At 44.8% G+C, this 23,609-nt stretch overlaps 2 protein-coding genes and 1 non-coding gene across 5 annotated transcripts; all 3 read right to left on the minus strand.

Annotated features, from left to right (window-relative positions):
- Nucleotides 1-3,350: 3,350 nt before the first annotated feature.
- Nucleotides 3,351-6,897, minus strand: phlda1 (pleckstrin homology-like domain, family A, member 1). Its single transcript, XM_010887267.5, has 2 exons — nucleotides 6,108-6,897; nucleotides 3,351-4,526 (listed from the first exon to the last, which is right to left on the minus strand). Exon 1 carries the CDS (start codon nucleotides 6,593-6,595, stop codon nucleotides 6,137-6,139), a length of 459 nt encoding a protein of 152 aa, XP_010885569.1. The 5' UTR covers nucleotides 6,596-6,897; the 3' UTR covers nucleotides 3,351-4,526; nucleotides 6,108-6,136.
- Nucleotides 6,898-7,637: 740 nt separating this feature from the next.
- Nucleotides 7,638-23,345, minus strand: nap1l1 (nucleosome assembly protein 1-like 1). 3 transcript variants are annotated; one of them, XM_010887266.5, is made up of 15 exons: nucleotides 23,242-23,345; nucleotides 19,997-20,035; nucleotides 18,256-18,344; nucleotides 16,621-16,750; nucleotides 14,705-14,846; nucleotides 13,468-13,548; nucleotides 13,016-13,144; nucleotides 12,622-12,693; nucleotides 12,358-12,497; nucleotides 11,837-12,002; nucleotides 11,487-11,609; nucleotides 11,341-11,373; nucleotides 11,191-11,241; nucleotides 10,427-10,458; nucleotides 7,638-9,294 (listed from the first exon to the last, which is right to left on the minus strand). In XM_010887266.5, exons 2-14 carry the CDS (start codon nucleotides 20,011-20,013, stop codon nucleotides 10,453-10,455), a joined length of 1,179 nt encoding a protein of 392 aa, XP_010885568.1. In that variant the 5' UTR covers nucleotides 20,014-20,035; nucleotides 23,242-23,345; the 3' UTR covers nucleotides 7,638-9,294; nucleotides 10,427-10,452. The 3 variants fall into 3 exon arrangements, with proteins under 3 accessions (XP_010885568.1, XP_010885567.1, XP_010885566.1); XM_010887265.4 differs by lacking the exon at nucleotides 10,427-10,458 and having other exon boundaries at nucleotides 16,621-16,723; XM_010887264.4 differs by lacking the exon at nucleotides 10,427-10,458.
- LOC114830174 lies at nucleotides 12,200-12,325 on the minus strand. The gene has a single exon (XR_003777899.1). It is a non-coding gene; the product is annotated as a small nucleolar RNA SNORA14 (small nucleolar RNA).
- Nucleotides 23,346-23,609: the final 264 nt, after the last annotated feature.

A 23,609-nucleotide genomic window follows, 5' to 3' on the forward strand; every position in this document is an offset into this window, starting at 1 on the left:
ACAGAGCAGAACCAGAGATTGGGTTGTTGGTGGTGAGTTCCCAGGTGCCACTGCCCTGTCATTGAACTTGTTAGGGAAGGGATGAGGAAGAGGCTATGTTTAATTTGGCAGGTCTACTGAGCCACCCTACCGCTGTAATGAAAATGATACAGAATCTGCCAGCTGTCTGTGTGTGTGTGTGTGTGTGTGTGTGTGTGTGTCTGAAAGTTCATGAATACGTGTCATTTTTTATGTGTGGGTGCATCATGCCACTGGTGTGCACACATAAGATAACACTTTTGCAGTAAAACATTTCTTGCTGTGGAAGAAAGGACAGGTCTTATGTCTTCAAGAACTTGCTTTTGTCCTCGCTTTGCTGACTCTCTGCTTTTGTGCCTGATGAAAACAATGGAAATCTGAGGGGGAAAAAATACATGAACAAACTAATTTCTTCCATACCTGAACTTGTCTGGAGATCGCGCCAACAGCCCTGAGTGTGCAATCCTCAGTCGCAGCACATATTTTGGAGATGAAAGGGTATCTTTTGTTACCCAGTTTTTACTTTATTTCACCAGGCTTGTTGATTAAGAACCAATTCTTCGTTAGAGCAATGAACTGGGAGGAGCAATTAGGGTTAACGGTCTTGCTCAGGGACAGAATGACAGCTTTCACCTTGGTGGAACCGCCGTACAACCTGGAACTTTTCTGAAACTTGGCAGATTCCCTTACCACTAGGCCACTTTACCACTCCAGTATCCAAAGTACAGCTGGTTTTCTATTCTACCTTGTTTTTAATTGCATTCACCTGGTGTTTCAGGTCTAAATCAGCCCCTGATTAGAGGGCTAGAATAAAAGCCAGCAGAACTCTAAGGTCTGGAGTCGAGAACCACTGCTCTAAAGAGAACACCAGCAGACAGAGAACTGGCTCTCACCTTACGTACCTGGCTGCAACATAACCAGGGTTATTCATCGTTAATAATGATTACACGCGGGGACACACGGAGTCATTGGACTGTAACGTTCTGGCTCTTTGTCTCTCAACCCGTGGAGTTTAATGGGGTTGTCAGGGCAGCAGTCCACAGGCAAGGTGACATTCCTGGTGCCGTCTCTGCCTTCCTGCCCTAATCAGTGAAGGGAGGCGACAGCTGAGCTCATTGACCTCCGGGGCTGTGCTACAGCAGGGTGGTCTGGGAACAGGTGCAAAAGAGGAAAGAGTGGAAGGGGGGTACAGCGTTGGGGAAATGGCCGAATTCCTGGGGCACGGAGCCCAACGAACTCCATTCACCCTCCCATACCTCCTGGAACCCCAGGCGATAATAATCGTCCCACGGAAGAAACCAGTGCTTGATCATTGTGCAGCCCACTGATCGATGCCTGGTTCTAATTGGCTTAAACGCTCTACCACCTCCACAACACAAAAATCAAGAGAATGTCAGCGGACAGGTAAATCATCCATAAGGCCCAGTTGTTGTCAAGCAGAGGTCTTTGAGTGAAACACACGTAACGTCCCACCGGATTCACTCTCTTACCGTTTTACAATTTTTTTACCTTTGCATTGTTGTAGCTCAACGGCACCAAAAATATAAATTAATTCAAGCACAGGCGATAGCGGTATAGGTGCTTATAAGTACAACTGAGTAATGTAAAACCATCCAGATCACACCGGCAGAACAGGATGTGAGCTTACAAGCAGAGGACGGTGCTGGAAAGCTAATAATGCTGTGCTAATGCAAAAGTAACAGCACAACAGTCAGCATCTTTGTTAACAAACTAATCCTAAATGACTATGTCAGCCCGTACATTGACTTTGCCCTGGTTCTACAGTCACGTTACTGTTGTTTCTATCAGTTTGTATTCCTTCTTTAGGAACGGTGCTGTAAGACAAAACCTTGTTTATACACCTGCTGTTAACTATGTGTGACAGATTTCTCTTCAGCTTCCTGTTAGCACACATTTATCATTTGCTTCTCTCCATTACATAACATTGTACTTTCCCGTTTCCAAACGGGCAGTATCAGCATCAACACGAACGGAACGGATAAAAAACAAAACCCCTGAAGGTTATCTATCTCTCAGCTACTCGAGCCAGAGAGAGAAAGGGAGTTACTAATCTACAGTAGCCTCCTCTATCTTCCTTACACCTACGCAGAGCATTTCAAAGAGCAGGGAGAAACAAAGGCAAGGACAATCTGGGATCCATTGCACTGATGAGCACTTTCATTCCCATATAACAAGCACATGAAAATCCCAGTTCCAGATGTTTCCCTTTACAAGGTATTTTTTCCGTTCGCGGGGAGTCACAATACCTCTGCAATAGTCAGTGCAAAGAAGATTGCATTGTTCACTCTAAACTGAATTAACAGTGTTGTTTCTGTTGAGCCCCTGAAAAATTGTGACATGACAGTGTTCATAATGATAACCTGACAGCAGCTCTTATGACAACAAGTCACTTGTATGGGCGCCAATCTTTCCTTGGGAGACATATGAGCTGCATTCCAGAACTATGTAATCAATTAATGTATGAGGGAAGGGTGACGGAGTGCTTGGTTGAGGAGCAGTATATGGTGTAATAACCCACTGAGAAGATCTTGGGTCACTGGGCGTAGGAGGAAGGGCTTAAATAGGCCAAGCAGTCGATAGGCCTAGTCAGCCAGCCAAACCATTCGCTGCCATTCGGACTTTGTTTTCCCGACGCTGCCCTTGTAGGGAGGTGGGCGGAGGAGGGGCGTACTGTGGAATCTGAGCCATGTGCCGTGAGAGGGCCAGGGCAGCCCCTCAACACACTCGTCTGTCAACATGACTTCATCATCGGTGAACTCCGGGCGCCTGGCCCGACCACGGCAGCTACCGTTCACCGGGCGGCTCATGTGACGACGGCACACCATCGGAGGAAGCCTGTGAAAACCGAAGGCTCCCAAGGTGAGTCGTGGGTGACATACAGTATCCCGGCCTAGCACGATCTGTCCGGCTCGGACAGGCTTTGAGTCCGGTATGCACACAACTGCAGAGTGGTGTGGTCATAGAGTTGTCTCGCCGTGGCATGCAGAAACGTTGCTGTCATTCTCGTTTTGCAGCCCCTGTAGTGTAAATGAGTTAGCTTAACGCGGAAAGGCAGAAAGACACATGCGTCACCGACGGCAGTTGGTCTAAAGGTCGGAGTCTGAAGGTGAAATGTTATTCTCCGAACAGCTCCAGGGTGAGACGTTCACAGGCTGTTTGCATTGACCGGATGAGACAGGCAACGCTGCGTAAAGCTGTTCAACACATGCAACACACACATCTGCTGATGATTTAAAACGGTATGCAACTTCATTCCCTACCCACAAGCCATTTATATTCGCTACATAGTAGGAAAACACACGAGGCACAGATCATTTGAAATGGAATGTATATTTCAGAGGTATGAAAATAGCTCTCGCTTCAAAATAAGAACCAAACTGAAAAGTGACTCTGTAAAAAAAGGACAAAGCTATAAGTCGGTTCAACAACAGAGCAACCAACCCAGGAATAGTGTGAGGACAGCACAGCCAATCCAATGTTAACCTTTTATCAGAATAGCTTCCTACGAAAATCTGGGGAGTAACATCAGCCAAATGAATAGGCCAAAGAAAAAACACTTGAAAAATAATTTCAACAATAACAAAATCTGATTTTTAACCAGTTTTTCTTTTGTACTTTCTCCCTCTACCAGTTACAAATGAATAGGACTTTGTTGCAATTGCAGTTTGTAATATGTACAGATTTAAGACTTTGAAAATAATATATAGCATTCAAACGTGTTTCTTCCCGAAGTCTAACTCTACTCTATAGTAGTAATGATAATGTAACATTGGTAGGCCTACCATATTTAGCACTGAACATTACAGAAGGTAACAGAATTAAGCAAATAAAAGAGATGTTAACTTCTCCATAACAGGAGTCTTCTCTGCAGTCTTACATTAAACAATACTTAAGAAGAAAACTGAAAGTTTATAGCACATAGTGTAAGTCTTTGGTTCAATTAAAGAATGAGGACATGTGTGTCATGGTGTGTTTGTACAATGAGACATTCTAGCTCCAGATTCCAGGGAAAGCGCAATAAATCTCCTTCAAAGGTGTAACAAAATCAATCATTCCACTGGGATCACAAAGATACTGAGACTAAATTCCAGTTATAGTAAAACCTCATACCGTATCCAGGAATCTTCCAGCAAATCTGAGAAAACCATTGGTTTTCATTTCACACATCCGCACTACACATTCGTCAATGACACCTAAGATACAAAATATAAACAATCTAATAAATAAGGGATACCACCGAATCGAGTGTTAGAATACAACGGTTTTCACATGCCGTGGCAGAGGCCTATGCTTTGTCCATCAGTGTCCATCTTCCTCAAATACGAGTCACTAATGAAAAATAGGACTTAAAAACTGACGCTGCTTTTGGGACGGAACAACAGCTAAATGAGGTGTTTCCAGCCGGGTGATGTTCCTTTTGTGAGGCGGGGCAGATGCAGCCGGTGTCCAAGTCCACATCAAATTCCTCCACTGAATGTCCAATCAACCTGTGGACAAAACAAATAAAACTGTCTCAGAGGCGGCAGTGTGTGACACGGAGAGAAGAAGAATCTCCGTAAGGCTTCACTTGAACCGAAATATCATATCGTTCAAGGAGACCTAAAAATCTAATCAAAAACATATTCAGTGAAGTCAAATTCGAACTTCCATACATTGAACACAGTTTAGTTGTAGGTGAGGGTATTCGACCAATCTTCTGAGGCTGTATCATAATGGCTAAATATAATGTCTAAATCGGATTATTAAACGTTTAGAAAGTCCTTGTCTTAACGGAAACACTTTAGAGTATGTTCGAGCTGGATAGGTGGGTTTAAGTGTTGGTTTTTCAAATTATTCATATCGATGACAGGTGTATGCCTGGAAATGCCGTTTTTCTTAAATTAACCCAGTAAAAAAGTACTGATAATGAACAATAAGGTTAAAAGTACATTTCTGTTGAACTGATTACAAACAAATTTGTCAGGACAGTCCATCTACCTGATAAAGGTACAATTGTAGATTAAAATAGTTTTTAAAGTCAGAGTAAGGGAAAACGAAATAGCTGCTTGGTATATAATTTGAAAATAACACATATACACACATATATATATACACATATATACATACATATACATATTATATATATATATAGTCCACTTACCAAAAAACTAACTCTCAGATTTGTCAAAATGTAAGGTCTGATTATATGGCTAATGGCACGTTTTCCATATTTTATGTTTATATCAAACTGTCATGGTCGTAGCGAAGAGTTCTGGGTCATGTCAACTACAACAGTGGCTGTTTATCTGCCTGTGACGGTTAACCCCACCACTTTTTCTTTCAATAAACGTTATGAAAATTATTTTGTAAACGGTAAAGCCTTTAAACCTTTATTGGACAATATCGTGTAAAAACGGAATGTCAGCTTCTGAGGTGTCGGACGGAGTGGATTCAGTAGGCTATTTGCACTTTTTTCCATTGGTATTATGTTGTGATCGCTTATACGTGGTCTATGATGAAATATTCTTTTGATTGTCCCAAAAATGTTATCCTTGCTAAAGGACAGCGGCAGCACTGGCAGTGTTTTAATTAGCCTAAATCTAATATTAATTAATATTAAATCATTTAATTAAATATGAATTATTTCTACGCATAATTAAGTGGCCATGGTTACTGAATCTTAATATGCGAACTGATGATAATGAATAGCCTAGTCCTAATTGTGAATATGAGAACACTCTACGCAATTATACATAAACGGGGATACTTATAGGCACGCGCCTTGCTGCAATGACCAATGTATCCCAGTGTATTTTTATGCAAGAGGTCGTCTAATTTGAGCAGGCTTTCTAGGCTACAAGCATCTGGAACAATTAAACCAATGCACGCTTATTTGCGGCATAAAAGATTCCCCTGCCGACTTCCACACGCGTAAACCCTTGTTTATGGGTAACATGAGTCCAGTATCCTGACTCGTGTCAAATATCAAACGTTGCCGGGGGAATGTACAGGCTATCGAAAAATTCTGCCGCGGCAGGGAATTTCCAAAGAGACTGAAGCAGCTTAATCAACACTCTCTGATTTCTTACCGTCAAATGTCGACTGTCCATGGCGCTGGTCACGCAACGTTTGGCGAGCTCCGAATCATTTTCTGTCCCGGGAGCTGAACTACGAGAAGCTGCTGTTTCTGTCTAGTCGACTTCACCGCCAGGATCGCCTGCCTATTCTTGTAATGCACCATCTGCAAAGTTATCTCAGCGTTCCAACCCTCGTCCTGTGGACACCTGAAATCTATCTCCTTGCCCTCCGACATGACCACAGTGAAGTATACATATTTCCCCTTTCTCTCGACGCAGTCCACAGTTTTCATGTTGGCAAAGTGCAGCTCCTTGACTTTACCGGTGTCTCCTCCGCCGTGGTGGTTCTGATGGTGCGGGTGATCGTGCTGCTTCGGCGGGTGAAGCAGAACCCCGTCCTCCGTGAGGACGCAGTGCTTCTTCTTCCAAAGCTGCAGCAAGCCGTCGCTTCGCTTCTCCAGAAGCCCCTCTTTCAGAACCTTACCGCCGTTCTCCAGCATGTTGAGAAAACGCACTAATTTCCTCAGCAAATGCAAACGCTTCTTCTCCTTGCCCGTAGGAAAAGTAAATACATCGGATGAAGAAGTGGTCACTGCAGCTAGTGGTTTAGTGTGTGCTGTGAACCTCGTGGATCTGTGCAGTCTGCAGGGTATTTGGTAATCCGTCGACAGCGGTCGCTGGAGTGACTGATAGGTACAGTTTGATTGGGGTTTTCTCGAGCTTATGGACCGCCCCCGAGTGACATGCAGCGGAAAGAGAGCTCCACGGTCTCCGGCAGTGAGGATCAATGTCACAGAGGCCGTCGGGCACAAAGAAACATAGCCCGCCTATGCCTTTTCATTTTGTAATTTAGACAGACTACAAGCCTAGTTTAAGAGGCTATCTAGTCTGTAAGAGCAAGATCAACAGATTATGTATTTAAATGTTTTACTGCAACATACTGGTTAAAAGATAATTAGAGATTCAATAAAACCTATTTAAATACTGCAATTTAGTAGAAACAGGTTTAGATCTCTTTGCATACTGAACTGCGAACATATTTTCTGGACAGTAATTGGACATGGGTTCGGGTCAAGATGATGCTATGGAATCACTACATTGGGGACGGCCCTCATGAGGTGGATCTTAAGGGGTGAGTCTCTGAATCTAGGTTTGATTTTTGGTCAAGGCTTGCTCAAGTCTGCTACAACTACAAAGGCTTACAGAATTGGATTTACTGTTAGAAATTACCCAAAACTGTAATTTCAAAACAATGTCAGTAATAAATGTTCTCAAGTTAAATGGTCATAATTACCCAAAACTGTAATTTCAAAACAATGTCAGTAATAAATGTTCTCAAGTGAAATGGTCATAATTTCAAACTCAAGCTCCTTGAATGTATGTAGCATAACTTATCCTAGGTTTGAAGTAGTCCATGAAAGAACAGATTTTGCTTACACTCAGCAGGCCCCAAGGATGACACTTCAACTGTACAGCGACTAGCACTTCACCTTCCAGAGAACCAGCGGTATGAGAGCATTGAGACAGACAACCATCGTGACACACGTTTAACCGATTTATTCATGAATATACATACACGTACAGTTATTGAGTACATTAGTATTTTGTAGCATGGCAATTTCGCTTTGACAACAGCTGCTCGAACAGATCCACAGACTGAATCCAGTGTCCCTATTGGTCAACCAACTACAGGTAAGTGATGCGGCGGGTCAGCGTGGCTACTCTTTCCTTCAGCTCTCCCGGACCTGCTCACGGTTCAGGGACCTGCTGGGTAAGGTCAGCTACACAAGGTGGCCGACAGTCGGAGAAGTCTGCACTGGAACGCCAGTCTCTCCCCACCCCACCCCCCAGCCTTCACAGTGATAAATTAGCTATACGCCCCGGAGTCTGGGGCACCTGGCAGTGTCTAGAGGTCAGGGATCAATGCTGTGGCCCGCAAGGCCAAATCAGTACGAATCTGTTGAAATGAATGGACCTACTTAGTCGTCCAGCCTTTTAATGGTCACCGATATGGAAGCTAGAAAGAAAGAGCATAAAAACACTGTTTCAAAAGGGTAAATGCACTTTTGAGATTCCTGTAACAGAGGGATGTATTTCATGGAACAGGGAAAAGCCCATGGGGCACTAATCATTTGGGCAACAGTACGTGTCAATGGCCATCAAAGTGCTGCTTGCTTTCTGATTGGCTCAAGGGGTATACATGACCATCAGCAAGCCATTTCAGAGGACACACCACCGGTACATGACAAAGTAGTACAAAGTGCTATAGAAAAGACAAGTCACAAATGCGGGCCTATCAAGAGCCTGAAGCACAATTGGCATAGGGTGCCCCCTGCTGGTGAACAACCGGAACTGTCCCTTATCAAACCTGGAATGTTAACCGACTGGGCCAAACCAAACCATGTGCTTGAGGAAAAACATTAGCTTAATGCAAATTTGTCAAAGGTTTAACAGAAGAGTAATAAATTGCCAACTTGACGCTCATTAAATTTAGCAGCGCTAACACACGGTTGTGTTTAACAAATCAGATCGACTAGAGGCAAAACTTCCAATTCCTGCCAATCTGCAAACGGGAATGTTATATTGACAGCTTGATTCAGCCCTCTTAAGTGACTACTAACCACTTTCAACTGGCCTAGAAGTGCTTTCAATGCCACCGTTCTTTCCTCATCTCCTCTGCCGGGACGAGAAAGCAGCGTTTTGACAGAGCTCGAGGCAGAGCGACGACAAAGACTTCAACCGGAGCCGACTGGGCGGCAACGTCGGTAGCGTGACGAGACTTATGAAATAGGTTGGCTTTTGTCATTCACCTCAACGCAGACCTAACACAGCTGTTGTCTAAGAGCAATACAACAAAAGACTTCACAAGAACCCAAACTAGTTTCAGTGAGAGAAACAAGATCATGCTTTTTCGAGGGAGTTTGTCATTCTAACTATTTGTACAGAAAAAAAAAAACAGAAAAAAAAAAACAGGTCTAGTAAAATACTATGCATATCGAATCACTGCTCCCGTTATATTATGAGTTTTGTAACAAATCTCGAAACCCTTTATTCTTATTTCTACCAATAAAAATACAAAACATTATAAGGCGGTAAGTAACTATGTTTTATTTGAGAAGCTGTTACAGTGCAGTTGATCCTCAGACCGCCAACGCAGGCTTCATTGCTGCTTGCACTCGGCAGGTGGATTTGCATCTTTCTGTAAGGGACCAGAGAGAGACAGTCACATCTCAACTGTCACACATACAAACCAAAAAACAAACAAGGCGTGACGATTCCAGTTGAGACAAACGTCAAGGGAAAAGTCAGCAGTCACGCGAGCTAACGATTTGAGCACTGATAACAGTCCATCACATACCACGGCCACAGTGAAAGAAACGCTCACATTCGGTGTCAGGTAAATATAATACCAAGTCCAAGACAGCAGAGACAGGAGTGTTGGTGACAAGTTAACCAAGTCTGAAGGCCCAGTGCAGGCCAAAAACACAGCTTTTTCTGTTTTCCACACAAAAAAAGCTCAAGTTATAAAAAGAATGCCCCTTTTCGTAAGAGCTGTATAAAAAAAATAAAAGGAATTTCAGTGAAAGAACAGCTGCACTGGGACTTTAAGACCACTGTTAAAGCCTTCACAACATTAACACCGTTTCGGTACACAGACTCTCTACACTGGATACACTAACGTGTAGTGGCGGTGGTGACGCGGAGCATTTAATAAGCCCATGATTATGGTAAGGACAGACAGGGGTTGTGGCACTGATCTGGCATCCTCCATTCGTTCACAGGGGAGGGAAACGCTGCCGGCTGCAACGCGGGGGGGGGGGGGGACATGCAACACCTACAGGGGCGGACGGTTCTCCCGGACGGAGGTGAATCAGAACTGCCACACAGTCGCGAGTTCAGATTCACCCCACGCAGTCTGAACACTCCGTGTCCAGCAGAAGGTGAACAAACAAGCATCCTTCCACAACAGCCGTCGTGTACGGGGGGGGGGGGTCACAGGGATGGACAGAGCGATGGCTTAAAGACACTCAAACATCAATCCACAAAACTCAAATGTGGCAAACGATAGATCTTTTTTTTTTTTTGAAAGTAGACAAATGTGGTCGAATTGGAGGTAGGTTAACTTGCTTCAACATACAGAAGAGATAAAAATGCTAACGCAGAGATCACTATGGTTAAAGGACACAAACTGAAACCAATCCACTATGTTAGTTGAAAGTGCAGATGGAGGGGGGGGGGGGGGTGAGTGAAAAAGGGTCAAAATTAAAAGGTGCAGAAAGGGCAGAGGGAGCCAGGGTGCCATAAGCTGACAATTCACAAGCTGTACCTACCAGGATAGGGTTATTACAGACATCACTTAAACCTAGTGAGGAAAAATTTAAAGAGTATAGCTGACAAAAGGTGCCAAGTGATTTTAGATGAACATTAATGAATTAAAGGCAAAAAAAAGCAGAAAACAATTTGAGGTTCCATACGGCATGAGTAACGTTTCGACTGGTATCAGATCAAATAATGCTTGGAAACGCAGAGCTATGTAGTGGCACTAAAAGTCAAAACCAAAACAGATTTAGTACGTGGTTGCAAGTTCACATGCAGTCTTAAGAGTTTAGCAAGGATGGAGAGAATGAAGTCAAAGCATGCTTTTAAGGCATTCCATTGAAAATAAAACGTGGAAAAACATTCCACCTGACGCTTACACAGAAGCTGTGAATTTACTTCTACTTACATCAGGTTAAACAGACTGATTCAGAAATACCATCCCTTTTAACTACAGCCCTCAATCTACCAGGGATTACGGGGACAATAAGCTTAGTTTGGCTTAAATGTGTTTCCCCATAAATAATCTAACACGAGAATGATTGTTAGTCTGGGACTAATCTAAACCTGCCTTGGATCTCAGCCCTAAAAGCCTTGGGTACAAGTTTTTACGTCCTAAACAACGTGACAGGAACAAGTTTGATGTGTTGGGGCACAGGATCTAGTAGTACAACCAATCTCAGATTGGTAGCTGGCATGTAATCTATTCTGTATGTTGAAACCTGCCATTTCTGAGTAGAGGTCACATTAGGTCAACGGTAGGCATTCTCCCACCCACCTTGGGATCATAATCAGGGTCATTCTCCTCTTCTCCCTCTTCCTCCCCCTCCTAGGACAGAGGAAAACGTTTTAAGACACTGGACCATCAGCAGACCCAAGTCATGTACAAGTTCGACCAGACTGACAGGCTCCGCCCACGGGGTCTTACCTCATCATCGGCCTCCTCCCCTTCCTCGTCGTACTGTGGGGGGAGACAAACCAGCGTTAGGACACTCGTCAGGGCAGCCGGTTCAGAGCCCCCGGGCACGGATGAGAACACGGATGAGAACAGCGGCGCGCGGGAACCATACTCACGTCATCATCGTCATCCTCAATGGCCTCGCCTGTGAAATACAGTACAGCCCTGGGGACGATGCGCTCGCGGATGAAGTGGCCGATCTCAAAGTCCGCAGCCAGGACAGCCTCGGAGTCTTCGTCCTTAACGGGCCGTCGGAAACAGAAGTCAGGCTATGAGACCGAACGTTCAGCCACGACACCAATAAGAACCCCACACAAGTGTTTGTTGTGGGGCCGGAACACATCACGACCAGTTCAACTCAGAAACTATTTCCTTAAGACCTCTTTAAAGGTCCCCAAATATAAAAGGCTCCGGCACCTTAAATGAAAACGCGCCAATATTTCACGACAGGGACAGCATTACTTACCAACTCTCCGCTCTCGGGGACTTCAGGCGGGGTGAAGAAGTTGAAGAACGAATCATTAGGGACTGTTTTGGTGACGGTGCGGACGGTGCCGCGCCCCTTGTGTTTCTGTTTCTTCTTTATGGTTTTCAATGTGACGTTCTTGCCCTTCGTCCAGTCGATCGTGCAGCTGCGGAGCCAGAGGGAAGCACTGTTAGAGACCCCTTGCTGTCCCACAGGTTGAACACGATCATTAGTCCACCATGTCTCCTGGTACTCACAATCAATGAGGTTGTCTATTATAAAGGTCTGATTATGGAAACTAAAACCCACATCTCAAACACGACTCCAGAAAATCTAAATTGATGAACAGCGCCTGCAATGGTTATCCTAGAGCTGAAATAACCGAGAGACACTGACAAGCCTCTCGGATTTGGATCTCTAGTTTGATCTAGCATCCTTCCTTGTCCCAGAAGCTACGATTAGCAACTAGGGGGTTTAATAAGGACGCGCGCGCGGACAGACGGACCGGCAGCTTGCCTTACCCTGTACAGCCCATGATCTCTGGCCCGTCGAAGGAAAAGGGGTCACTCTCGTCAGGCTCTGACCTCATCTTGTAGGTTTTTGTCAACAAAGTGTTTGTGAAGAACTCATTGGGCTCAAAGTAGAATTCTAATGAGAAGCTCTGGAAACAACGAGAAGGGGGAAAACAAATTTAGGACATTAGGGAGCATATTCAATAAGTTATTACCTTTCATGGGACAATATATTTTCTAGAAAAGAACTGCTTCAGCAGAGTACCAACTCACCATGGGCTGGCCTTGGTCTGAGAATTTAACTTTGATATCCTGTAAGTGCTTGAGAATTGGCTCGTCATGTTCCTAGAAAAAAAAAAAAGTGTAAATCAAATCATTAAAATGGCTGACTATGGACATACTCAAAACCAACAGCTGCATTATAAAACAGACTAAGCGAATATTAACTCGACTAAACACTATGACAAAGCCACAGGATCTACGTTCCGGGGGCTCAAATTGCCTCGTTACACCAGCAGGTGGCGACAAAGCTGCACCGTTGGGGAGAAACAGCAGTAACCGCTGCTGGCCTGACCCACTTTCCACCACTGCTCTCCATTGTGTGAATATCTCACACCGCCACCCGCTCTCCCCCAGATCCCCACCCTGCTTCACTCGCTCCACCTACCTGCAGCATGTCGCTGAGCAGGTCCACATTCTTGAAAACCGTTAGCCAGAACTCTGGAATGCCTTTGGGGTCCTCCTTCTCCTCGTCCTTCTTTTCCTCCTCCACCTTCGCCTTCTCCTTCATCTCTTCCTGGAAAACAAGAGGGAGGGGCAAGAGCTTACGTTACCCACCATCGTTAACTCGGCGCCAGATTATGCTCGTTCATGCAGCCGTCAGACCGAGCAGGGCAGAGAAAACAGGCAATTTCCACATGCAAAAAGCCTCAAGGTCAAAGTAACCAAAACGGGCATAAAACAGGCCAGCAAAACATCCTAGTTGCACACCTGCAATGGCAGATCTTTCCTACCAAAAACGTATAAGTATAGCGGCCCCTGCTGGCTAGACAGCAGCGGATCGCTGCCAGGTCGGCCAGAAGGCACGCAGGCTTGAATCACCTTCACCGGTTTACTTACGGTCAGCTCTTCCTCGTCGTCCGCTTTCCACTCACACTCCTCATCAGTGGGCTCGTAGGCTGCTTTAACAATGTCACTTCGCTAGAGGTAGAGATGAAACAGTCAGCATCAGTAAAAAAGAAAAAAAGGCATGGTTACAAAATGATTGTTGTCGCTCGGCAGACGGAAACGTGTGTAATGACGCTGTGTGAGCGAGGCCACGCCCCTAAACACCCACTGTCAACCGGACATTGTACATGAAACGCGTAGACTTGCACACCAACCAAACTTCAGTAAACCCCGACATCCCCCGAGGCACATGCTATATCCACGAAACAGACCAAAACAGTGCGCTAACATCGGCGCAGCCTGGTACCATCTACAGTGGCTCCAGGACATATTCCGATCCCTTTGCTTTCTCCACACTGTATTAGAGACTGAATCACTACACACCAAGACCACAATCAAATCAGAGACATTAAGAAACGCCCCCGAAAAAGGTAGGACATGGCATCTGAAGGATTTAGCACGTGGAACAACAGTCGGCGGATGAGGCCAAAGTCTAACTGTTAGGCCCAGATGCCAAGCACCACGCCTGAAACTAGTTACTGCTCACCCCCTGGGTAAAACCACAGGCACGTCGTGAAATGGACCTGCAGCTGGGACCTGGACATTGGGACAAGCTTCATAGGTCAGGCCAGTGAGGAGGCCTAAGCTGGAGCCTGTCTGCAAGTCACATTGAACACAATGTAGTGTAGTCTGATTTATGTCGGTCTTCTGAACTTGCGTTCTTGTTGCAAGCCAACTTCACAATGTCTTTGTCTGTTTTTCAGAGGCAGCGGTGGGTTGTCGAATCGGAACGGTAAGATCCTGTTAGTTTGACTGTAGATTACACAAGTCAGGAGTGGGGATAAAACACGTCCCCGCCTAACTAGAGTAGCCAATGCAGCTGTTAACACCACAAATATGTTCATACATTGGCCAGGGAACATGGGAGCAATACAGAAAAGCGCATTAAAATGTCCCTGTGTGTTCAACACTAGTAAATAAAGTTAGAGCCACGCTGCTAATTTCAGCATTCATCAATCACACAATGGAATCAAATACAACAAAACAGATGTGCTTGAATTGGACCAAAACACAACAATTGCAGAACACCCCACATGCACCCAACGCTAGAAAAAAGCAGCTGTCCAAAGTCCCAGGGGACAGGAAATTGTATTTAGATGGTTCTAAATGACAGTGTGGAGGCAGTCACCTTGTCGAAGAGGGGCTGGTAGAGCGCAGCATACTTCCTCTCCAGCTCATGGACCTCTTCGTAGAACTTCGCCTCTATGTGGGCACATTTGACTTGGAGGTTCTTCAGGGCATTGACGCGCCTCTTCACTACCTTGGGTAAGCTGGAGGCAGGGAGAGAAAGGTCAACGCCAGGGCAGGCAGTTTTTTTACTTTCCACAAAACACCAAATATGGTGGTATGAATTCCACTGACAAGCCACAAGACAGGCCTGTGTTCTAACAATGGAGACTGCATTCACAATGCTAAGTAAAGGTGCAGAAATTTCCAGCTAGATTTCACAAACCACAGGTCTTTCAAACCAAGCACGACGACCCCCCCCCCCCCCCCACCAGAAACATATTTTGTTTCCATTTTAAAGCCAGAAAACCCCACACAGATGCGAAAAAAACTACACATGTATCATCTATGAGTGAGGGATTAACCTTTTCACGCACAAGTTTCAAATATTCCTTACCGACCCCCCCAGCGTGAGTATCTTTTTTCACGTGACTTCAGTACTCTCCAGCATTTGAACAGTCACCTTGCTAGGTAAGGAACACTACATGCATTGCATTGCAAGCTTCTAGGATAAGGTAACTTCTAGAAGGTTTTTACAATGGTTTTGATCGGTAGTAGTCGCTAATATAATTTGTTTTTGTGTATTAGCGTTGGCTGTCTGTTGGTACGTAAGTAACACTTCTTGTCCCGATTTGAATGCTTTCTACCTGGTTAATATCATAGTGTGGTCTTGAAACAATTACAATCAAGAAATAGTTAAACACTGTTTGAGCTAAATGTGAGTAAATAATAGCGCGGTTTTACCAGCCACTGTTACGTTACTTGTAGATAGGCATGCTAATGGTGCGTTCTTCACAAGACGTGCCAATCACACCAGTGTGATCGTACGCTCCAGGGACCACTAGCCTGATCACACTGGTGTGACCGTACGCATCAAATGGTTAAGCAGCAGACGCTCATGAGAAATACAGGACACTTTCCAAGTTTATAATATCATTATTGGTTTTTCTGTTAAACAGATAAAATCAGGTGATATGCAGCTAATTAAAAGGAAGACTGCATACAAATGGAATTTAATCAAATTCAATATTTAGACCAGTGACCGATTTTTTTTAGAGGATTCACAATTTCCTGTAAACGTAGCCTTAGAGGTCCAGAAGTACCAAAAAACCACCAGTGGTGAAAGGTAGCGCAGTTAGTCTTTGAGAGCTTTTGGAGCTGAGGAAAACAGGGGCGACTGGCCAGCTCTTCCATTACTCAGAGTGGCCAAGTGAGGCCTGCACTTCAATGCTTACAGACAGAATTGGAAGAAACTTGCGCCAACAGATTATGGAAATGTGCTTTGTTAAGAACAGAGGGAGAAACTGAATATTTATACACAGATTTGTTCATTTCATCTGTTAAGACAAAGGAACATTATGGAAAACAATTTGTCAGATCAGCATTAACTACACCCGTTAGATAATTTAAATTAAAACACTGCCAGGGTTAAACCTGATTCTGCACTACTTAGGCAGTGATACTACAGCCTCTTGACATTTCAGATCACACCTGTGAAAGGTAGACCTCTGGAACTAAAGGGACACAGAGGGTTACTGTTTTAGAACAAGAAAGGAACAGCCTTCTTTCATTGTAGTGGAGGTCCTGTTTGAAAACAGTCAATGGGCAGACTTCCTTGACAAACTCCAAAACAGACCAGGTTGGGTTAAGCCTCTGTTAGTGAAAGCCTCACCTTGAACCCTCTGTTACTGGTAAACAAAAGCCTATAATCAAGTTGTATTGGCTCAGTCTGTGTGGCTGTACTGTCCATGTCGATATCACAAAAGGCCACATGCAATAGCTAAAAAAAAAATTACTTCCAGCAGCTTGAGGCCTCACCTTTCCATGTAACCTGACGGCGATCCCACCAGACCGTCCAGCCTCTCCTGCAACGCGGCCAGGATCTGTGGGTTCTGCATCATCTGCACAGTCAGCTGACGAGCTGAGGGGAGACGGACAAAACCAGGCACTACAGTCAGACACACAGACAGTCATTCAGAGCATCAGACAGACATCCAACATGATACGGACAGGATACGAAGACAGAAAAAGAAAGGGAGTGAAGGCGTGGCTTTTTCTGCATAAGTAGTTATAGGGCAGGCTGTCCCAAGTGTTTTTAGGCCCCCTGAGGTCACGTAGCATAAACAATGATTAACAAGGTGGAACCAGGAAAAAAAAAAAACAGCTGAAGGGGAATTTAAGTTTGTCAGTCACCCCCTCCCCTGCTCCATTTCCTCAGTTTACACTGATCTGAAACTTGACAGACAAATAACTGCTACTGCAATAACACCGCTACCCATCAAGCCCTTTCAGATCCGTGCAGACGAGCGAGAACAAGGGAAACCGAGCCACGGAGGTTTGGCAACGCCACATCTGGCAGACTGGAAGTCAAGTGTTCCCAGACAGTGAACAGGGAAACAGTCAAGGACACACAGCTCCCCAGCCTCACTGAAGTATCATGTAGCACAAAATGTAAACGCTGTTCATACGAAAACATGAACCGAACAGTGCCTAACCACACTTTCCACTGACAGTAGGAACGTCATCAACACCGGTCATCAGGTGGAGTTGTCGGAGGCCCTAATAAAACACAGATTGTTCTAGAGCACGGAGAACATTACAGGTAACGCCTTACCTTTAACCACACCGGGTTCTGTTACATAATGGCAGCTGTTAGAGATTACTGGGGACGTGGGGGGGGACAAACGTTTGTCACAGCAGTCGAGGCGGAGGGACGCTGCATAATTTACAGTGAGTCGGCCAGCAGCTCTGCCTTCGTATGCCACGCTTCAACGCGGCCCGCTTCCGGATTTGTGGGCCCTGTCGTGCTGGCGGCACGCGTCCCACTAAACGCCATCCTATCCTCGAGTTGTTGCATATCCATTTGACTACATGGTCAACACTCTTGCATTATATCATTTAACGGGTAACACTTGAGACCACAGGTGCCTCTGTAACACACCCTGGGTGCTATAAATCGTTGTGAGTAGCTCCTACACGTGGGCGCTGTCTATATAACCCAGCGATAAACCATTTCCAAAAACGGCAATAATTAGGATGTTAGGCCCTGGCGGTGAGAAAGCCGGGCCTGTCAAGGGTATGTGTGAACTCATTTTGACAGACGGCTATTGTAAGATACGATAGGCGTTGCAGGTCTCACAAGACTGTTTTTAGACAGGGCTATAAATACTAGGGGCAGAGAGGCATCTAATTCGGTCTACAAAAAAGAGCCAGTTACTCATAATAAAGCTCATTAATAAACCACGCAACATTCACTGAATCAAGGACCACTCCCCAAACCAAGTTAAGGTGGGCACAGGCAGCATTCAACGCACTTACTGACAAACGGCCGAAAGAAGAGACCATGTCACAAACCCGTGCTCACCAGCCAGATTCTGGCAAATCCCCTGCATTCAGATGTCATGGCTCCCTGTCTGGTTTCAATTAAACCGTTCCCCAAGAGGTTAGAACTACCTTTGCTGTTGACATCCTCGCCAGTCTCCTCCTCTTCCACCTCCTCAACGTCCTCCATGTCCGCTGGGTCCAGCTCAGCCTGGTCTTTGCTGCACCGAGGGAGAGAGAGGAGTGGAATCAGCCAAAACAGACGCTACGCTGGAGGTTATGTACAAAACGGTCAGACAGAAAGGCGTGCGTGTCAGCATCATGCGATTGTGTCATGGAGAACATTTAATCATCTCTGGACCCAGTCATATCCCGTAAAATCAAACGTAGCGACGGCTCTCCCCGTGACCTCCTCCACAGGCACGTGTCCCCACACAGTGAACAGGGAGAGGGTAAAGGACCCAACCCCAGGCTCACGGAAGTTCCACGCAGCACAAAATATAAACCGTGTTCATACTAAACCATGAACCGGGCTCCGAACGGCACCGAACCTCACTCCTAAAGGTGGACTGAAATCCACTAACACGCTAGCCTCCTCCGACAGTCCCGGACCCCACTGGAGCGACAATACGCCCAAGCTGATCCTTGACACTGATCAGAGCTTTTTTTTTTGTACCTCGCCCAGTAAAGATTAGGGTGTGAGGGATAGAAGCTGACCCTAGATATGTACCTTACCGGAACCCCCCCCCCCCCCCCATCTTGCAGTTAGTCTGAAGCGTATAGAGGGCAGATAAACGGGTAAACAGCAGGACGCCTGGCTGACAGACTCTCTGACCGACTTTCAGGATTTCCTGTGGTGAGTCATTGCTGCAGGCCGCTGGTCTGGTGTCAAGGACCATGACTCAAAACCCCAGAAGGTGTCTGCAAGGTGTGCGCGCCAGCCGGCGAAACGCCAGCTCAAGTGTGGCATCCGAAGCCGCTCTGGCAGAGTCAACAGCCACAGCCCAGCGAAAGGCGTCTCCCGAGAGCCAGCTTGCCCTGCTCCCGCTCGGACACTGGCACCGAGGGATGACAGCCGCACACAGGGCTTATCGACCTTGCCCAGGTTGTTTTATTCACTGACCTAAAAGGGTAACACTGCACATCTACCAGATGTAAAAATGAGGTGATATTTTAAGTCCCACCCATTAACCTGTTGGGGGCGCACGTATGATAAGAGTTCAGATCAAGTGGGATAAATGTTACATCGAGTTGTTCCATGTTATGGTTTGCAATACTGCAGAGAGTCTGCCAGCATTAACATATTACACAGTGGGATCTCCATCCAAACAAGGCACTTGATTGTTTTGACATGTTGCGTGGCGTTACTGATTTACAGCTAGTTCACAAAGCCATTTGCCTGCCATAGACTTTCCATGGAAATGTAGTTCCATTTGGACCTTCATCTTCATGTGTTAACATTGCAGATTGAGGTCTAGTTCTGGGATACCATAAAAGCATGAGAACAAACAAGACCGCTACCTCTGTGAAATTTTGCTACAGAGTTGCACTAAGAAATGCCTATGTAAACCGCTATTTCAGTTCTAGGTCGACAACACGATATTAACCAGAACATTAGAATAACTGCTTCCAGGCCAGATAACACAGGCCAACAAGGCCCAAATGGCTTCAGAGAAGGAGAATCCTAACATCTTTCAGATTAACCAATAGTACCAAAGAAAAAGTGTGTGTGGTGTGGGGGGGGGTGCTGATTGGGAAGGTTTAACTTTGGCGCCTGGGGGGAATGATCCAGAGATGGGATTGTTTTTCCAAAGTGGAAACTTAAGCAACGATTGTCTTTCCATGTGACACTCCCCAGCAGACCCTCACTTACTTATCCATATCAGCCATCTGAGCCAAGTCTTCAGGGATGCTGGAGAGAAGGGGAGAGTGTTGGATAAACACAACAGGAACAATATATTAGACTTCATAGGTTCATCGAGACACTCCATTTAAAAAGCTTCCGCACCAAATGTACTTGAATAGACACATTACATAGTTACAAAACCCCAGCATCAAAGTTCAATACTATGTTTGGAATATATAAACACCCATGAGTTCAATAACACCAACTTGAGGGAAACCAAAGCAAGCATTAATAATTCAGACATTTCTGGAATCAATTGCCCACAGGAGTGCCGAAAATGTTTAGACCCGCCCTGCAGCCAATGAGGCCTGGAGACGACAGCTCAACATATTGGAGGGAAACAAGCGGTGACCTAGGATCACCGGATTCAGAAGTCCTTCCGGCGCCATGTAGAGATATTTCGTCAACTAAAATCCCCTCACATGGGCACCTAAGGAATTCTACCAGCAACAAGACTTGCATGATGGAGGGAACCATGTTAGAGGCCAGGTGAACAACAGTGCCAGGGAGGCCATGCATGTTTGACACCGTACCTCTGACACGGTGATGGGCTTCTTGTTGCTAGCATGAATAGAAAAATTTGATTTACATACTACGCAAATTATATTTAAATTAATGGTTGAAGTCTAAACAGGCCCTTAGTTGGACTGATTAATATACGGATGAAAAATGTTATTAGTTAACCTGCTACGGCACAAGACAGTCAAAAACACAGGGCCATGATGAACCAATCAGCAAAAGGTATGTTCACTGATGCCGAAATGGGCCTGGCCGTTAATGTGAAACGCATTGCTCTTCTAGATGTAAGAACAGTCCATCCCCACTTCAATTTCTCTCCCACCAATTCCAGCCTCTCCCATAACACCTCGCCCTGCAATCAAATTACACCTATTTGTTAAGAATGGCAAACATTATCCTGTCGCCCACCTGTGTAGTTTAAATAGGCCAAGAGGAAATCTGTTCCAAAAAATGAATTCCACAGCAGAATGAGATTACCTAGCAGACCGGCTACAAATAGAGGATATTTGAGCAGAGATGTGTAGTCATTCAAATTACAAATCCCCACACAGAACTACCATAATGTTTGAAAAAGCAGACAGATGCCATTGAAATGGGCCGGTAAAACACCACAAGCTAAAATTACGATGTCTGGCTGGAAAACCGTGAGACAGTTGTCCACCAACAGTACCCACTGCTATACTTAATTATTAATGATCAAAGAACATGGGCAGTAAAAATGCTCTTAATAGAAATTAAAAGCTTGAGAATAGCAATGGAAAATGTATAGACAGCTATTCTGTGAATGCCTTTTAGACTTTGGCTTTGACTCCACAGCAGAAATGGACTTAGGACTAGAATATTCGGTCCCTCTACACTGTTGTTTTGATCAGTTTAAATATAACAATATTCCATTAGACATGACACTTATGCTTTAGGCATGTTGTTGATATATCGCCATGTAGCGACTGTCAGTTGTGGAATCATGACGGAGTCATAACTTTGGGGTTACGTCATGGTTTTACGAATACCTAGCAACTTGCACATCAATTCACTTCCCTTCCACGTTAGAGTATAAGAGTTTCGGACTACATTGTAAATTAAAACGTCTACACAAGGGTCAATGTCTGCATGAGGAGCTCGGAAATGCCTCACATTAAAAGTAACCTTTATTCTATAAAACCTGAAGAGTAGCCACCATCCATTAAACTCGTGGAAATTAAGTCGTGGGAACAAGAAACGTCAATGTCGCCTTCAGCCCCAATCGACTTAACTTGCGTAAATGCACATCAGTGTTTGCTGGGCCTTTACAGTAAGATGTAACGGGTGTCAACCAAAACCAATTTAGCTTTTAACGCTAGCTACTAGTGGCCAGCATCATCATAACGTAATAATAGTATTGTACGGCGCGTTAAAGTCGATCGATTTCACGATCTATGTGATGTTGACGTATTAATGTTAATATGTATTGACAGAAAAGGCTGAATATAACTGCTGAAGCATTGATAGTTTGAGAAATTTTTACCTCGAAGCAGGGAGAACTTCGGTGATCCAAGTGTCGTAACAGCGTTTCCGATCAACGCGCTTTTTACTAACCCTTCGACCACGTGTTGCAGACTGGAGCTAGTACCAGCTATATAGCATTACCCACAAAGAAAGCTAGTCGGCCAAAGATAGCCAATAAGCTTACCAATTAATTGTTACGTTAAACGTGTGTTCATTTAGTGATAACTACCATATACAATGGAATGGAAATGTTTGCGCGAACTTAGACTCTATACAGAGCTAACTATTTGAAATGTTCACCCCATTTCCAGATTGTTTGCTAAACTCCTAGCAACCTGAATAAGTTAACTACTGTAATGCAGCTACTACAATACATCAATGGTACAACTAGTTTGCTACGTTAGCTTGGTATTCGCACTTTCGTCTAGCGCAACTTACATATACTAAACTCCACTTAAAGCCCACTTTTGAAGTTGAGTATATTCAACTAGTTATCATTCAGCGAGACAGATAGTCCATCGTCTCGCAGATAATCTACTTCACTTATTAGCGGGCAAATATTTCGCAACCATCCGGAACTTTAACAGGTAACCAAAACAATATAAACTGCCAGATGCAGAATGGGTGGCAGTAGAAATTAGCCATCAAATAAGTTAAAACCAAGCACGGCATCCGCAAACCCCGAGCAAAAACCGACAACTCGTTCCCTTCCATAGACTGCTAGTTGACGACTAACTCGCACTCCGGTTAAACACCCAAAAACTTACACCAGCCACATCTCCGCTCCCTACGGCTAGCCAATAAATAAGGTCAAGTCTAAATAAAACAAATCCGACGTTTCTTTTGTGTAAATAACAATGATGTGCCCAAATAACGCAACTGCTTTTTAAGTTGTATTTTTATTTTTTTTAAACATCTTAGACCGGGGAGAAAATTACAGCCATTTTCATTATCGTGTATGTACTGTAGCCTGCACATCATGGTGGAGGCTCTCTGACTTAATGCTCATACTGGCTAGCCATCTGACTTAGCGAGCTAACGTGTTAGCTGGCAAGCTATTGTTCCATTCCTCACGACTAAAGTCACGCAAATATTAATTGTAAGACAATATGCACATCCCCATTTTGACTCTTATAAAGAGTAGAATAGATGAGACTCTGTTATATTGCTAAAGGTCAAGCTAGACGCATATCAAGTCATTCTCTTACCTTTAGCTGGCGGCTTGACTAGGTGGTTCTGCGCAGTGAAGCGGTCCCAAGGAAAAAGACTCCGCTCTGATGGCGGTAAAAGGGTGAGAGAGCCCGCCGCTTGCGCTCATATACATCCAGCGTCATCACGTAAACCCATAGTCACCAAGGCAACGTTCGATCTAGGGGAGGGGCAGGTCTCGAATATTTGGGGAAAGTGTTGTCATATAACAATCTCCAAGAAACTGCCAGCATCATTATTAAATGTATCTAATCACACCCCAAAACAAGTTCACTGGCATGTTTGCATATTATCTTACATCACTGTCAAACAGACCATGGCACTGTACCATGAGTGGATATATATCGGAGTGGTCATTTGATTAAAA

Source organism: Esox lucius, chromosome 23 (assembly GCF_011004845.1).
Source record: "Esox lucius isolate fEsoLuc1 chromosome 23, fEsoLuc1.pri, whole genome shotgun sequence".
Taxonomy (NCBI): domain Eukaryota; kingdom Metazoa; phylum Chordata; class Actinopteri; order Esociformes; family Esocidae; genus Esox; species Esox lucius.